At 40.4% G+C, this 16,758-nt stretch overlaps 1 protein-coding gene across 1 annotated transcript in view; it reads left to right on the top strand.

Annotated features, from left to right (window-relative positions):
* The first annotated feature begins 333 nt into the window (after positions 1 to 333).
* The window catches only part of LOC139741013 (uncharacterized), a 63,875-nt gene continuing 47,450 nt past the window's right edge, over positions 334 to 16,758 (top strand). The window contains exon 1 of the mRNA XM_071651602.1: positions 334 to 979. Within this exon, the coding sequence (XP_071507703.1) occupies positions 334 to 979 (646 nt within the window). The remainder of the gene's footprint in view (positions 980 to 16,758) is intronic.

Here is a 16,758-nt window from a genome sequence, read left to right as displayed (position 1 = left end):
CACGATGTGATAACACTCTCAGCATCTTCTGTTTTCTTTCTCCCATTTCGTGCAGGCGAAACAGCGAGCCTCCTTCCAATGTTGATACGGAAGCTGGTACTGCTCCCTCCGAACGCAAGTAATAAAAACGCTCACCCTGGAGATCATTTTCTTTGGATTAAAACGTCGCGCCCCGACGATTGGATCGTAGATAACCGCGAATGTAACGGATAGATCGCTACAGTGGGCAAGATGCATCGCTATCAAGTGCAACGTGTGGATAACTTTGCCTGTATTTTGCTTATTTCATGGGTATTTTTATCGTTGTCAATGTTGAACAACGTGGTTTTGGCGATGAAAGACACCACTGCAGCCCCCGCCTCTACCACTGCCTTCAACGCTTCTGCCCAGTCTTCAGTGGCGCCTAGCGAGAAAACGGAGCCGCCCAGCGACTACGACGAAGATGAGGACGTCGACCAGGCAACGAAAGACGATCATTATCGCTTTCTCGCTTTCGTTTCGTCACCGCCGGAGGATATCGTAACCAAGTTCCTGCAGTACGTGGACGCCACCCAGCGGAACATCGAGACGTGCAAAAAGGGTACCTGGCACGTCTCTCTCGATCGCGGCGCCGTGAGCTACGGTCCTGAGCGCTACATGGACCAGGCGCTGAAAACCGTCAGCACGGCCAACATGCTGACCCGCATATGGCAGAGCGAAAAGCTGGCGGACGTGCACGACAACGAAGATTTCTTCTACAACATTGTGGTGTCCAACGTGGAAAATGACCCGAATATCTTCGCTTTCGGCAACTGCTACGATAAGTTGCAGTTTCGCAATTACACGCTGTTTTGCCCGTTTGCGTATCGTCAACCAAATGGTGTTATCAACGTGAAGGATCTGTCCGTTGAGTATAAGTATTTAACCAACGAGTCGGAATGGTTCTATCAAGCAAGGATGAAAGTGGACCAAGTACTGAGAACAAGGGAAGAAAGCAAAGGTAAGTTCTGATCGGTGCTAACTTTTTCAATCCATTCATTAGTGTTATCATCTGTCAACATTTTCCTATTTTCTTACGTGCAGCAAGGCTTTTCATTTCGACGGCTTGAAAGCAAATGCGCAAGTTTTGATCTGAGGAAATCTCTGCACACTTGTCGGGCTTCATAAATAATTAAGAATAATCCAGAGAAATGAAAGGTTGCGCCATGTCATAATGAATAATTGAAATGATGTATCAACAGCTGATGCAGCTACATTTTCTTTTAAAGAATTATATGGTATACATTTCATCTCTCCTCTGCCTTATGAACTGCGAAAGCTATTTCAGTCCCTTAGTATCTGGAAAAGTGCATGTATTTCTTTTTTTATGAAGTGGAAAAATGGGATTCCATCGGGATTCGAACCTGAGACCTCCGGATGCTAGCCCGGTGCTCTACTGACTGAGCTATAGAAAGCCCTAGTTAAGTGTTCGAAACCCTAGATTCTAAATGCTCGGATGGTCAGAAGCTATAGCAGTGTGTTTGTGTGTTACACACACGCATGCACTTAAACCTGGCATAAACCCGAAGGATAATTCAACTTCGGGATAAATGCGAGGGGTCACCGAAGTGATGCAGCTTTTTTGAGTATGTAACAAACGCAGACAGAAGAAAACTGACCAGAAATGAATATAATTTATTTGTGGAAAAGTGAGCAAAGAAAAATGGGATTCGAACCCGAGACCTCCGGATGCTAACCCAGTGCTCCACCGACTAAGCTATAGAAAGCCCTAGTTCAATGTTTTTCCCAGAAACCCTAGATTCTCAATGCTCGGATGGTCAGAAGCTATAGTTGTGTGTTTGTGTGTGACACAGACGCACACACTTAAACCCGCATAAACCCGAAGGACCAATACAAGCGTGAAACATTACAAGATATAGTATTACACGTTACATTTTATCAAGCGTCGCTGGTTCAAGAACGATATCGAACGCGGATATCACAATTATTATTTTGAAGTTACAACGATTTCACACATAAATATCGATGTATTCTTACTCGACTGTGTCGAAGTGCACATAATTCCGAATACGCGCGCACACACACACACACACACATACTCACACACGCACAAACACACACACGTCGGAATGGGTACAGCATCGTCCCGTTGGCACTCGCACATACTCTAACGGCGTAATAGATTACAAACGATTTACAGTCCCTGGGAGGATGATTAGTGTTTTGCCGTAAGACGATCGTGGTAATGTACCACCGACGAACTCATTGGGCTGATATTAGTGTGATTGTTAGGCTCGCGGACAAAATAGATGTTGATACCAACTCACCCTTTAGTTCAGATACATCCGGCATGATAATGAAGCCGAAGAGACGAACAAAATAAACCCAATAAAAAAAAAATGTCGTAAGAAACACCAAACATGGCTGAGGTCTGTTTACTAATTCATATGTATGTATTGATGCAAGTCAAAATTAGTAGGATTATTCTAAAAGCAGTATTCTCTCAAGGCCATTAAAAGTTATAGTTCTGAAATATATCTTCTGCCTAAATTGTGTGTGCATTAATATTGTAAGCATTGTGGTGCACCAAACACGCCTAGTCAGTTTAACGGTGTCGTAGGGAAAAAATAAATCGCCTCATACACTATTCATTATATCTGACAAGATTCATATTTCATGGACTATCACTTTTGAATTAGAATTGTCCTCGTCCGTCTCATTCGTTATTCATGGTGATCGATGGCGAATATGCCACTCGTCCACTGTTTGATAGAGTTCAGATGAAAAGCCGAGGTATACAGCTTAGTGAATAATGAGAGGTGATACACATACATGCCAGACAGAAATGCATTAAACATGTACGTACATGACCATGATTACATAAAAACGTGATATATTTTTATGAATTGACAAACGTAAAAGCTAATATGTATTTCTCTTCCTTTATATATGTCTATATTGTATATAAATGCATACAACATTTTGAGAGTGAGGACGATAGGATGGAGAAAGACGTACATGAAATAACGGGTGGAATCAAAAGAGGGTTTTACTGTTGATCTCACTTTCCGATCTTTATTTGGCACCGTGTTTGATGTACTCTTGCGTGGCCAATCCCCTTGTAGGCACAAACACACATCTCGGGACTGTTTATAAGTCAAAGCTGTCCAAAGAGGCAACGCATATATACAAGATGTGACTTGTGATATGAAGTCGTATCAAGCCAATAAACCGTCGCCTTTTATCATGGGGTCAATACAGGCGACAAGGTGGAGAGTGATGGAGGGGGGAAAGCGGGACATGGAGGAGAAGAGAGAGAGAAATATTGTGAAGACGGGATGAATATGACAACCATAACATATAAACCAAGCAAGAAACCCTAGATATGAGCCAATGCATCCTTTCATCAAAAACTACTCGCAGCAATATCTGGGCTGGGGAAAGAGAGTGTACGAGAGCGAGAAAAAATGGGGCTAAAAATTATAGCGCACACGAAATTGGAGCCGTTGTGGCTTGGAGGATAAATATTGGTGGAAAAAAAAAAGATGTCTGTCCTCATTGCATAGGCCATATTGCACCCACAAATGCCGTCATTATTTTTTTTCCAGTCTGCGGGTGCCTCTAAACGAAATAATGATCCCCTTTACACAGATTGCTCCGACCGTCAAAATTGGCCTTACGACGACGCCAACGCTGTTGTGACTTTCCCGCGCATAATTTACGCAAGTGCCGAACCATTATCACGCACATGCATTACACACTCTCTCGCGGTTCTTTCAATTTCGAGCAAAAATTGAAAAACTGATTTTTCTCTCCCACCGTTTCCGCCCCTCATCCACACGGCTTTGTGTTAACGACTGTTGTATCGATAATAATTGTGCGGAAACATCCATGAGAGGTGTCTGTCTCGGGAACCGATGAATCCCATATTGTACGGCTGAAATTAGGATGCGACTGATTGTGAACGGACAAGCGAAACTACTGCCACTGAATTCTCATTTACCACCAACAGTCTCTATTTCATGTTCCTGAACGTGTCTAAAGAAAGTGCAATATGGCCCGACGTGATAGGAGTATACATACTAGAAGGATAGACAGTCACATAAGCGCATACATACATGAAGAGAAAGAAAACGAGAGAGGGCGAGTTAAAAGTTGATTTTTATTTCAAGTTTGTAATAGGCTCTGTTGTTGGTTTGGAGAGAAAAATAAATTGTAAAAGTAAAAGTTTCTGTCAAACTAGACTTTAATTACCACTAAAGCTACATTTTGTTTATTTGAAAAACATCCAGTTATTAGTTGTGATTGTACAATATTTGTGATATTCTTTGTTTTTCGCAAGGAGGGAGTATGTAATAAGTGTGTATGACGTTTTATTGCAGTTACAGCCGCTATCTATTCTGCAAATGAGCACATCAGCAAAACACATAGTGGTCTGGCATGTAGACTATTACAGCGCCATGCTGTGTAACGTCAAAGATAAATTCGTCCAAGTATGATTGCGCGGGATATAACGCTGGCTATTTGCCACATTATTTCTTCACTTTCTCCTCTCTAGACGCTAGACGGCCGTTGGGACCATAAGGCATGGTAGATTAATGCTCCATTAATGTGTGTGAAATATTTTCTCAACAGCGTTGTTGTGGCTGCACCTCTTTAAACATTCTTAACTCGTTCTCATTCCTCTCTTATCAAACAGGGAAACACTAAACAAACGAACAACTACCAAAGCTGGTTAATAGCTTTCATACACAGTGTGGTATAACATATTACGTAAAACGTGCCATTTCTGGACGCTAAGTGCATTGTACCCAACTGTTGTCAATCAGGACTACTGACATCATGGAACAGAATTACTGAGAGCATTTTTTGATACTGATAAAACATATGTAAAAGCCATGAACCCTGCGATTATCATATTTTGTGCTGTGTTTCTCCTAAAGAAATTAGATACAGGGCCCAGAAATACAAGAAGAAGCTCAAAATAATGAATAAAAGAAAAATCATGAAATATAAAACCTATCACAACTTTGTACTTGCGCTTTGAATCGTCGTCGTAGCAGGGTGCTACAAGATAAAAATCATTAACATCAACATCAGATGTGAAGGTCACTTTAAAAAATGCGGCTATTCTGGACTGGTGATACACGTGACCTTTCGTGTCCAGATTATAAATAGTGGCAAGACCCGATCTGGTAAAACTTCTCGTTAGGAATTTTTTGGAAGCTCTTGAAATGGATTTCTTGCATTTTTCACACTTCTTCTTCTTCTTGCACACAATTTCGTCTGTCACGTTTTGTGCCTGCGTCGCTCACAGACATGCCGATTGTGGCATGGCATATCCTCGAAGGGCGAGATTTTGTCACGATCCCGGCTGCGAGTGCCAATGTCCGTCTCATTTTCTTGTTGCTGTCATTTCTTGTTGTTCTTTGTATGACACGTTTGCCTTGGACGTGTGAGGAAGATCAGAAAAAAAAGGGGAAGGGGGAGGCCGGGCGCTCACATCGCCCGAGGTAACATTGGGAGTTGCATGATATGGACTGTCATGCCAATCCACTCACTCTGCCTTTTGTCCTCTTTTGTGCATTTTTTATTTCACAAAATTTGCTGAATGCTGAATGAAATATTACATTTACTTAATACATATAGCTATGTCTGTATTTTAGTCGGCATGCACACCTGTACAAAAATATGCATGCACCGGTACATGTCGGAATAAATATATTTCTACATAATATATACATATATATGTATATATATATATATATATATATATATATATATATATATTTGCTGTAAGTACATGAATATGAATTTCATGTTCAGGTGTATGAGTTCAAGTAAAGAAAGTAATGGAAGAAAGGATATTCAGAAGATTTCGTGTGTATCAAGAACCATCAACATAAAGGATCCTAAAAGAAATATACATTTTCAAGAAAATTCCGGTGAATGAGTCCAGTATGATTAAAAAAAAAATGAAGGCACGAGTTCATATTTGATGCGCTTTCCCTGCATCTCAGTTTCAGTGTGTCTCTCATTGTAATGTGGTCCCTACACTATCTTTCTCTCCCACGATCGCTTCTGGCCACGCGTCGACAGGAATGCCATCGTGGAATAACCCGAGCTGCTCTGAGGAGGCTTTGTGATGGACTTATGTGCTATTATTATTTAGGTCGAGCACAAAAGTCAATCTGGGCGGCAGATATTCCTCGCATGGGGATTATTTTCGTCTCAATTTCACTCGCTCCCCTCTTCCGTTCAACAAACCCACGCACGCACGCACGCACGCACACACACACACACACACACACAGTGTATGCGTCATGCTGGCAACTGAAGGGAGCCGAAGAAAACCCACACACACACGCACACACACACACTCACACATACAAGACAATAAACACGCCCAAGAAGCCGAATTGATAACAACCAAAACAAAATGTGACTCTGATTAGATTAAGGCTGAAAAAAAAATAATAGTCGTTTCTTCTTTGCTTATTGATTATTTTTATTATTGTTATCTTTTGTAAATTTTTTCCATTCTTTTCAGAACATTTATTCTCTAGCTTGAAAAAAAAAACCAAATCATATATCATGTTTGTGATTATCCGTCTTTTATCATTAAAAAAAAGTAATTCCTGTCATCAACCGACTGCAATTTTGTAAGCTTCATTTTTGTTTTGAAGTCTAAATCAGCGATTACCATAAAGTGTTACATCGTTTTGTTTCTTTTCGTTTCGTTTTGTTTATTGAATTTTTAACAAAAAGTGACAATGCACAAATATATCACGAGAAAAGGACAAATAATATGAAAATACATATTTTCAATACGTCGAAATATCCGATAAATAGCATTAATTGAGGAAGAAATTAATAAACGTATACATGCTGTTTACTGTGTTTTGTTGAAAATGGAAGGGAAGCATAACAAATATATATATCCTACACGATTAAGTAACATAACCTTTCCTTAATCTGTCCGATCAACTGCACAGTCTGCTTTAAGTATTTTGCAGACAATTCAAAATAAGGTATTGCCATAGAAGCAATAGGAAATAGATTTTGAAGTGAGTGTTGTTACCCATAATTGGGTATGAGATTAAAAACATTTAGATATTCACATTGATGACTGTAAAGCAACCTTTCTGTCGGAACAATTTTGTGCATAATGATGTTTGGTTCGGTCTTGTTTTTGTGTAATTCATTCTGTCAATTTCAATCAATAGAATACAAAGTACGTGTACAAAACAAGCGATACAAAACAAAATGCGAGTGATAGTGTATAGTCCATGTCATAGAGTTTCCATTGGTTAATTGTAACGGAGGAAAGGGATCTGCAGATGCTGGTGATTTTGGCTCAGACGGTAGCGCGTCTGCCTCCAAATCCATAATGATTCCCGAGTCTAGCTGAGCAATGTTGTGTGTTATCATACCGTCTCCTCTACTAAGAGGCAAAGCACTCTGTCCCTCGGATAGGACATAAAATGGAGGTCCCGTGTTTGAGAGAATCGTAACTTCATGCACGTAAAAGATCCCGCTTCAGTGATTCATTGCAAAGGGCAGGATGCATAACCCGGTGAAGATGTCCACCTCACATCCAACTGGACCCCATGAAAGACCAGCTAATGCAGCTGAATATGGGCTATCCAGCCATCTTCTCAGATGGAAAATGAAACAGACAAACAAAACAAACAAACCCGTTTGAGAGGACGTAACGGCCCAATAGGACCGCCATCCTAAATAGGGCTTGACTTAAATGTCGGCCTCCGCATCTTAGTGCAACATTTATCCTGGAGAATTTTTAGTGGCATTGACATGAATTACACACAACAAGCAGACGTAATATCGTAAGGAGGTTAAAAAAATGTTAAACACCGCTTAGATAACAGTCCTTGGGGGAAGTTGTTGGCCTAGACATAATGAATACTGCAGTTTGAGATCGCCGTTCGGTTGCTGCAGTTGAGTTTCACGTTCTGCTCTCTTTAAAAAAAAACCCCAGAAATGCTCCCATTTATAATAATGGATCTGCCCTTCTAATAGCTCCATTCTAAAATCCGACATTGAATACCTTAAATAGCTACCACGGCGGCTTTTATCTCGACCAGTCCCCGCTCGAATGAAGAAATAGTGCACAACGATTCGAGTCACTCTCCACAAAATTAAGCCCATTGAGCTATTCTGGGCCAGAATGCGTAGCTCTAAAACAACATAGATCGAACATGTCATCTGCAGACGTGTGGGGATTACCGCTGATTGATTGCGCTATTAAGATTGTATTCGCTGGCAATAATGCGTCAAAATACGTCAGCGTAAGTCAATGTCGGCCTGCCTGGAGGCGAATGTATGTTGAAGACGCACGAACAGATATATATTCTGGAGTTCAATGTCAAAATAGATCGGCGCCAGCGGCATCCCAGGATCAAACATGCTGAATTAGAATCGATTGCAAGAAATCGGTTTGAGAACTTACGGCTTTAATTTTTCCTTCTCGATATTGGCAAAAGCGCTGTGATAGATGAAGAGTATGACAGCGGTAAATGTCAGATCCGTCACATTCACTTTTAGCGGGCGTGCTGGTAAAAACTTAATACAGTTCTCTCTAGCAGTGAAATCAGAAAGAGATACTGCTTCTAGGGTGTGTTTTTAAAGACAGGTTGTTATCTGTGTCCATCTATATTAGTTCATTGTGTGTATCCCTCCAGAATTTTCTCTCCCCGATCAACGTCGAATTTCATCGAAATGCATTTTTTAACTTCTACAACACCACTTTTGTTCCCTGGAAGTGAACATCGTTCACAGTCTCCTAAAACTGTCAAGACCCAGATAATTACATAGACACACTAGAAAAGACATTTTGTCGTTGTTGTTGGATGTCCTTCTAAGTTGTAACGAGGAAGACAAGGATAGCAATATGCAGTGTATGTTACCTCTCTGTAAAGACTCTCTCTTTGAAGGAGAAAGCCCTTCAGAGGAAAAGCAAGCTACCCAGCTCCGTGAGCGGCAAACACTTATTTTGAGGAGGGATTGGACGATTGGTGGTCGCGCTCCTTCCAGCCAAGGCACCCATCTCGGCTCCAGTATCCTGTATTCACGCTTTAAAGTGCAAAATATTCACTCTGTGGTCGCATACTGTATACTGGAATGAATAGAGTGATACAAAAAAAAAAACACGAAAAAAAAAACAGAACAGTGAAAGTTTCCATTAGAAGTCGGACAAAAAATGAGTTATGGAATTTTGAAGTTTCACATGTTCTATCGAACAGTTATGATTGGTGACAAGTTGCACATGCAAATTAATTGGGACAATGATGTCAATACGTACATTACGTACATTAACTTGTCCACATTATTTGCATATACACGTACATGTTCGTTCGTATTTATTCTGTGTCTCAGATCAAATTAAAATAGATTGCATGGTTGGTTGTAACAAATTTAAACAAAACATATTACCAAATCACAAGGAGCAATACAAAAGTGCAGCTTATACTACATGCATGATAAAAGTTAATCATAGTAAAACATTTATGGTTGCATATGAATACAGAAAAGCTGAACATTTGATTAAAAAAGTGCATACACCATGTGCATGGGCCTATTGTATATTTGTATGTACAGCTGTACATCAATTACTCAGAGAGAGAGAAAAAAAACATTATTGCTATAATGACAAGTCTTGACTTAGTTGGATTCTTTGTCATCAGGTCAATATGTACATTCTTTATACTTGGTTACCAAATTGTTAATATTGCCCGATTACAAATATCTTTTTTCCTCTTATGTTGTCAGTCTTTTGTGTTTTAGTTGGTTTGTTTTCATCTCTTTGGAATACTTGTAATTAAAATCACATCGGCTGAAGCTAAATTTGACGATGAAACACAACATCAAGCTCAGTACGGCGAGCCCAACGAACATGTTCATATCTTCCACTGATAACCACAATCTCTGCATAACTCGCACCATTCACCCCACTGTTCATTACTATGGGTGTCAATTTGAAGCGATATTGTGTGACGAAGTGCAGAAGAAGAGGAAAAAAATAAACAAACCACCTGCCTGTAATATTCGGTGCGCAGTTCAGGGGATATTCATCTGCTATCAATGCGGAGCCTGTATTGCCTCGAAGGGACTACATTCATATGTAATCATGTTCCATTACTGCCAGGATCACAGGGGGCTGCAAAAATTGTATATAGAAACATAATAATGGGATTGTGAAGCATGTGGGTGGGGAAAGGTCGATATAATGACGCAATGGTGATAGTGATGTCTTACCATCTACCGGAAATAGAGGCAGATGCTTTGCTCCTAATGACGACGTGAGCAATAAACTATCGTCCCAGCAGAATACGCCCCCCCCCCTCTCTCTCTCCTTTTTTTCTCTCTTTTTGCTGAGCCCCTTGACGATGATACGTTAATAAATTGTAAATAGCTGTCTAGGATCTGCAAGGTTCATCCACAGTAAAGGCCGGGGTCACGGATCGTCGAGACCGTCCTAATGAGCACGCATCGCCTGCCCTGGGTATATTCAGGTACACACGACTTCAATTACCTTAATTGAATACACGCTGGTATACACACATTCGCGTTGGGAAATAGATATAGTCTGTGTTTACTTACAACGTTAAAACCCCGTAGCGTATCTCTCTCTCTCTCTCTCTCTCTCTGTGCAGATTTTTATGCGTTGCAAAACAACTAAAAATGTGAAAAGCAATGATGAGTAAAAGTGCTGTCAAATACGCTTTTATCTAGTGGTGTTGATTTGTATAGCACGAAGTTTTCATAGCATGATATCATTATTACAATGTTTTTTATATTATCACTATCATTACTATTGTTATTTCTCTTTCAATCAATCATCACAATTATCATTATCATTATTATTATCATTATTATTATTATTATTATTATTATTATTATTATTATTATTATTCGCAGCAACAGCAGCATTCTACTGCTTTGGTGTAGATGCCGAGACGTGACGTTCGCGTATTTCAATTAAAGTTGATCGTGTATCACTTTCGAAGGCGCTTTCTTTGCTTCGCTTACTGGTTGCAGCGCCTCCATTGTATTATTAAGCCCGACTTACTGGGGATCCTCCTGTATGGTACCTTGATTCTTTATCTTTAATTACGTCTCCGTTCTCTTTCACAATGATTTGCTCACATTTCGTGTGCAAAATCAGCCATGAGTTATGATGAACCATGTGTATATTTCTGAAAGTGAACATAGTTGATTATTTGTACTATGCAGAAACAATAAAATAATATGAAATGAATTGAAGTTACTAAAAATTGTCACATTTGGAGGTATAAGCTGACAAATAAGTCAAACAGACCTGCGATCTAAAAATAAAAGACAACCAAACAAACAAACTTGTATCTCTTATGTTTTTCATTTCTTCTGGGATAGTCTGGAAGATGAAATACAGCAGTCAGACATACTTACGTATAAAGAAAAACGAATAGCCAATAGGGAAATATGAGGGACAGCTTAGAAACCGCGAGATTACGCAGGCCTTAATCGATGAGAGACTGTGGAGGTGGATTTTTAACCTTGAGCCGTCGGTTCCGCGCGATTTCCTGCAGTTGATATATAACGAAAGATATATAGAGATAATAGGTGAGTTCCCACTGCCGATCATAATATCATCAACTCATCAAACCCGATCAACCTATTTTTGCCTGGTCGGTCTCGCTCATCAAGGGCGATCGGGGGCGATCGGAGTCGATCTATCATGATTGGCATATTAGGTCCGGCTTCCTTCACGATATTTTTGACACTTCAACATTGTCGAGTAGGACCAATGCCGATCATGGTAGATCGACCCCGATCGCCCCCCGATCACCCCCGATCGCCCTTGTCGAGCGAGCTCGACCAGGCCAAAATAGGTTGATCGGGCTTGATCGAATTGATTATGATCGTCAGTGGGAATCCACTTTATACTACTATTACATTCATATAGGATAGTGATCCGAGCAATAGGACAATTTTGACCTCGGAACGTTGCTGACCATGCTGTTACCAACAGAGGGTCTATAAGTGAAAGCTGGTTATTGGTCAACACTTTTCTCTTGTACCTTGTCATTAAAGGAATAAATATCATGCTATATAGGAGCGATTTAATGAGAATGCGTTACATTCAGTGTTTTTGTAGCGCCTCCTTTATAAGTGCGTACGTCTCTGTGCCGAAGGCGGCGCCCTGCGTTTCGCTGCACGGACACATGTCATCACACCGAGCATGAGTACCTACAGCGGTGGCAGAAGAAATGACGTGATTAATGCGCGCACACCCTTCCACTTCCCTGTGCAGTAAAACAACACAGTTGTAACCTCAGAGGAGTAACGGTGATAGATTACACCGTGAATGTTTATCCCAGAAGGTTCCCCAAAACATTGATTTTTAGTCAACCGGTTATTCTGAAAATCTTCCGCCACGTGACTTTCTTGAAGAAAAAACAAATCAGTAGAACTGATGATGCCAAATCCGACAGAAAATCTGAAAATCTATGAAATTTTAAACGTTTTTATTATTTGAAGCATCACATGTTTTCGCAGAGCGGTGATATCAAATGCAAATTAGGTAAGGAGACCCTCGCATGGGCTTTAAAGTCTCCTATTCGTGTGCACACAAATCTACTTTTAATTTCTTCTATTGACAGTTACTCAAGAGGAAGAAAGGTAGATATTCTCGCAATGTATTTCTTTTAGAGCATCATCAACAAAGCCAAATGACTTCTGATGTCACGGATGCTATAGATGCTAAATTTGTCAGAAAACTATAAATCATCCTTGTTATAGTAGATATTAAATGCTAAAGGGAGAGTTTTGAAGTTAACTTCCTTTTTTTTTGGGGGGGGGGGACGGCATGTAGACCCCTTCCACAAAGAGTGATCTAACTTGTCTTCCAAAAGTAACCCTCTCAAGACAACGGTCTCAAATTGCCATTGACTTCGCTGACATCTCATGTTGCTCATGGCACTGAAGTGGTTAATCACGGAGAGACGTGAAGCTCCTCGATGGGGTGGTAAGAGGAAGCGAGTCGGCGGACGTCAAGGGGGTGCGTCGGCCGAGAGGTGGGTGCATCACCCCTACCAGTCCACCGCCCACACTGCCGGGTCCTGAAGAGGGCTCATGTCTCTGACCACGTGTCTCAGAGACCATCGTCAGCCATGCGTACTTCCAACGTCCCGCATCACAAATAGAGGGTTTTTACTTCTCCTTTTCATAGATGGGGAACGGTGGGAGGGAGGGAGGGAGGGAAGGAGGGAGGGAGGGGGGTTAGAGGGGTTTGGGAACGGGGAGGAAGATGGAAGGGTTGTTTCCATGGGGACCGACGGCATGCAGCGGATTCTGGAAGAGAATGATTCATATCCTCTCATTCTCTTGGGGTATAACCTGTCCAGATAATGTTCTCGTCCGTCTGCTATTTGACATTCACCGTTCAATCTTGCCTCATGTAAGTTAGGAAGACTGCCTCCGACGAGAACGCATCCGAAATAATCAAATGCAAATTTTATAAATCGTCAACTCAGCCGATAACCTTGCTGTGTACAATATAAAGAACATTTTAGAGCCTGTTATCGTCAGTGGATTGAAGCTACAAAAAAAAAATGTTCACAAAGTGTCTCAGCTAGTTTCACGTGTATCAGCATGTTTTCACGTAAGCAGACGCCCTCGTCTTCATTATAGAGACCACAGCTGTTTTTAGCGCGACTGAAATACACACAGCTTGCCTGATGAGGTAAGCAAGTGTGTGAGTGGCTGGAAACCCTGGAGCAATTAATGTAGGTGCTAGACCGCATTTCATTTTGACACATCGACGAGAATAAGATGACCCTCGCAGGAGAAATAGAACTGTTCTCCTCGGGTGTCGCCTTGCATACAGTCTCGTCAATCACTACAGCAGTAGATTGTTACAGCTCGCCTCATCTGTCATTAAATCATTACTTGAAGGGATTGACAAGCATTGGTGGCAGGTGCAATCTGTCTGTTTGTCAAATGTAAATGCCTTTCAAGTCTTTCATGGCGAATCCGGCAACATTAACGAATCTGAAATATCTGAAAGTCATTAAATGTCTTCGAACACATTGGGTTTTTTTCCATATCACGGTAGTTATTCTGCATAAGTGTGATCATTGTGTAATTTTCATTTTGTGATATCGTAAACCAGTGAGCGTGAGATGTCTGCTGCTGAATAATTGAAACATTAACGATTAATATTCTGTGATGTTTACAGGTTGCGGGAAGCCATGATATTTATTTTTAAAAGGCAGTGCACACTCTACCATCATAATTCTTACACACATGGGAGTCAGCGTAGAGAGCTTTGAGTTGTAGAGTTAGAAATTGAAATAGAAAAAAAAAGAGGGAAATAGGGAGAGCTACGGAAAAGGAGTGGGATTGATGATAATAGGGGGAAAATGTCATGTAGGGTTGAGTGAAGTGGACAGATTACGCAAAGATACACAACGTTGACAAAAAACAAACAAAAACAAAAATGCAATGCCTATTGCAACATCTAAAGAGGGACAGAGAGAGGAGGAGGAGGAGGAGGAGGAGGAGGAGGGGAGAGACAAGGGAGAGAGAGTGACTTTAAGTCACGTAAGCAATGGCGTATAGTTTATGATCTAGCTTACAGGTGTCCATTGAATGGATATTGCTGTGCATTTTCATGCGAACTCAACCGATATGAGATGTTCGGCTCGCATTTAGTGCAACTGTAACCTTCACCAAAAGCGAGTGCTCGAATTGCCTGGTTGAGAAAGATATTGCTTATAGTCTCGCCCGTAAGAGAAAGAGAAAAAAAATGAAAGCAACAGACAGGAGAAGAAATAAAAAAAAACAGAGAGAAAAAAAAAGACCGCAGCATTCTCATGCCTGCCTAAATGTCATTTGTCATCAAACAATCCAGGAAGCGCAATCCTTCAATCAAATTTTCATCAAGACTCCGTCTAGCGAAGAACTCGTGGCGGGATAGACATGTACCCGAACCAGCGAGGTGCGGTAGACGAATATAGCTTGCTAGCTATTGATGTATGTATCCAAGCACATATTTCGCTGCGATTCAACGGTGCACAATTGGACGGTTTCCTCTATGGAATGTTGATTTTCCAAGCTCCGCTAGTTTTATGAATAATTATAGTTTTCTTCATAACTTTTAAATAAGAAAAAAAAAACGAACAAGCAAACAAAAACTGGAGACGCATGGACAATTCGAAGGCGATTTTTCTTGGACAATCTGATCTAGGCCCGTAATAAGTTATTCTGACTTCCATGAATTGTGCCCTACACGTGTTGTCCACCTCCGTGGCCCGTGCCATGTGTTTTTTTTTTTTCGTTTTGTTTATGTATAAATCCATGTAAAACTGCAGTCCTCCTTTGGAAAGCAGTTTTGTACATCTGAATGTAGGCCAACCTTGCAGGGTGAAATTAAGAAACGCATAAATAGATGGATGAATAAATAAACATGCATCAAGCAAGGTGCTGTTATGACGTGTAGGCCTAAGTGTGAATCTTGCAATCACTGCGATTGCCCACATTTTAGAATATGGGTTGAATGGAAATAGGGCAAACACGGTTATAGAGGATTCTGTCACTCGTTTGGATAACGCAACGAGAAAGTTTACGAGTTTACGAAATTATTGACGACATCTAATTGGAATATATTTAGAACTGGAAATGAAAAAGATTATGCAATACCAAAGAATATCAAATATATTTTTGAGAACTATTTTATGTTTCTTCTGTAATTTAGATCACATTGAATCGAAATGACGCTTAATTCTCAGAGTTTGTTATAATTCTGGCTTGCACAATATTGTATAAAGGGTGCCATATTTAGGCTGTGGTGGCTTATGACAATGATTACCAGAGCTGCGTTTGTATTTTTATGGCCATAATTGCAATCAAAAAAAGTGTTATTATTCTTCTCATTACTCTAATTACTTTTAACATCATCATTATCATTTTGCAATCATTATTTTACGTTCTAATGATTCTGAAAGGTATTAGACGGGCGACACCGCAAGAAACTAAACCAACGATGTTACTCAAAAACCACAGGTCTAAGTCAATCATTGTGTGTAGCGACATGACCTTGTCGACACAACTCGGAGTCTTATTCTATAGTCCCCCGTCTTACAATATTGTGCATACCTCTAAATGGCTGCTGATGTCATTCGCGAAGCATTGTGGGAAATAGAAAACAGGACACTATCTGCCCTGCAGTGAGAGTCCATTCATTAAGCCCCAGATCATTTTAAAAGAAAATATGTCGTTTTCTAAATATATATATATATATATATATATATATATATATATATATATATATATATATGATTTCATTCCGACTGCCTGCTCTGCATTTGAAAAACTTCGCGGAAACAGTTACATATTTTATAGCAACCTTTATAAAAACAAAGATTAGGTATGGTTAGGCATGGTGTATAGTGTGTGTTTTAATCCAGGAAGTGTTTGCATAATAGAACAGTCATGAAGCAATTGTATAGCGCTATACCCGCCGCTATTTTCTATCTCTACGTTACGTCACTATTAAGAATTAATGCCAAAGCCTTCTAAGCACACGGGGCCAGTGAAATGTACGACCATTCAATGTATTCAGCTGCCGCAAACACACTGGGTTTGAAATAGGTTTCGTTGCATTATTGAGACCATTTTCTTTTATTTCAATAAAGACCCATAGCCTTGTACGTATTTTCTCCCTCTAGCAATAATGGAAGAAGACAATGTTCGGTAAGTATACATACTATGCACACA

The sequence above is a fragment of the Diadema antillarum genome, unplaced genomic scaffold (assembly GCF_040938485.1).
Source record: "Diadema antillarum isolate AM-2024a unplaced genomic scaffold, OU_Dant_1.0 seq00000897_RagTag, whole genome shotgun sequence".
Lineage (NCBI taxonomy): Eukaryota > Metazoa > Echinodermata > Echinoidea > Diadematoida > Diadematidae > Diadema > Diadema antillarum.
Note: the sequence above shows the minus strand (reverse complement) of the source record. Positions and strands in the feature narration are given on the sequence as shown.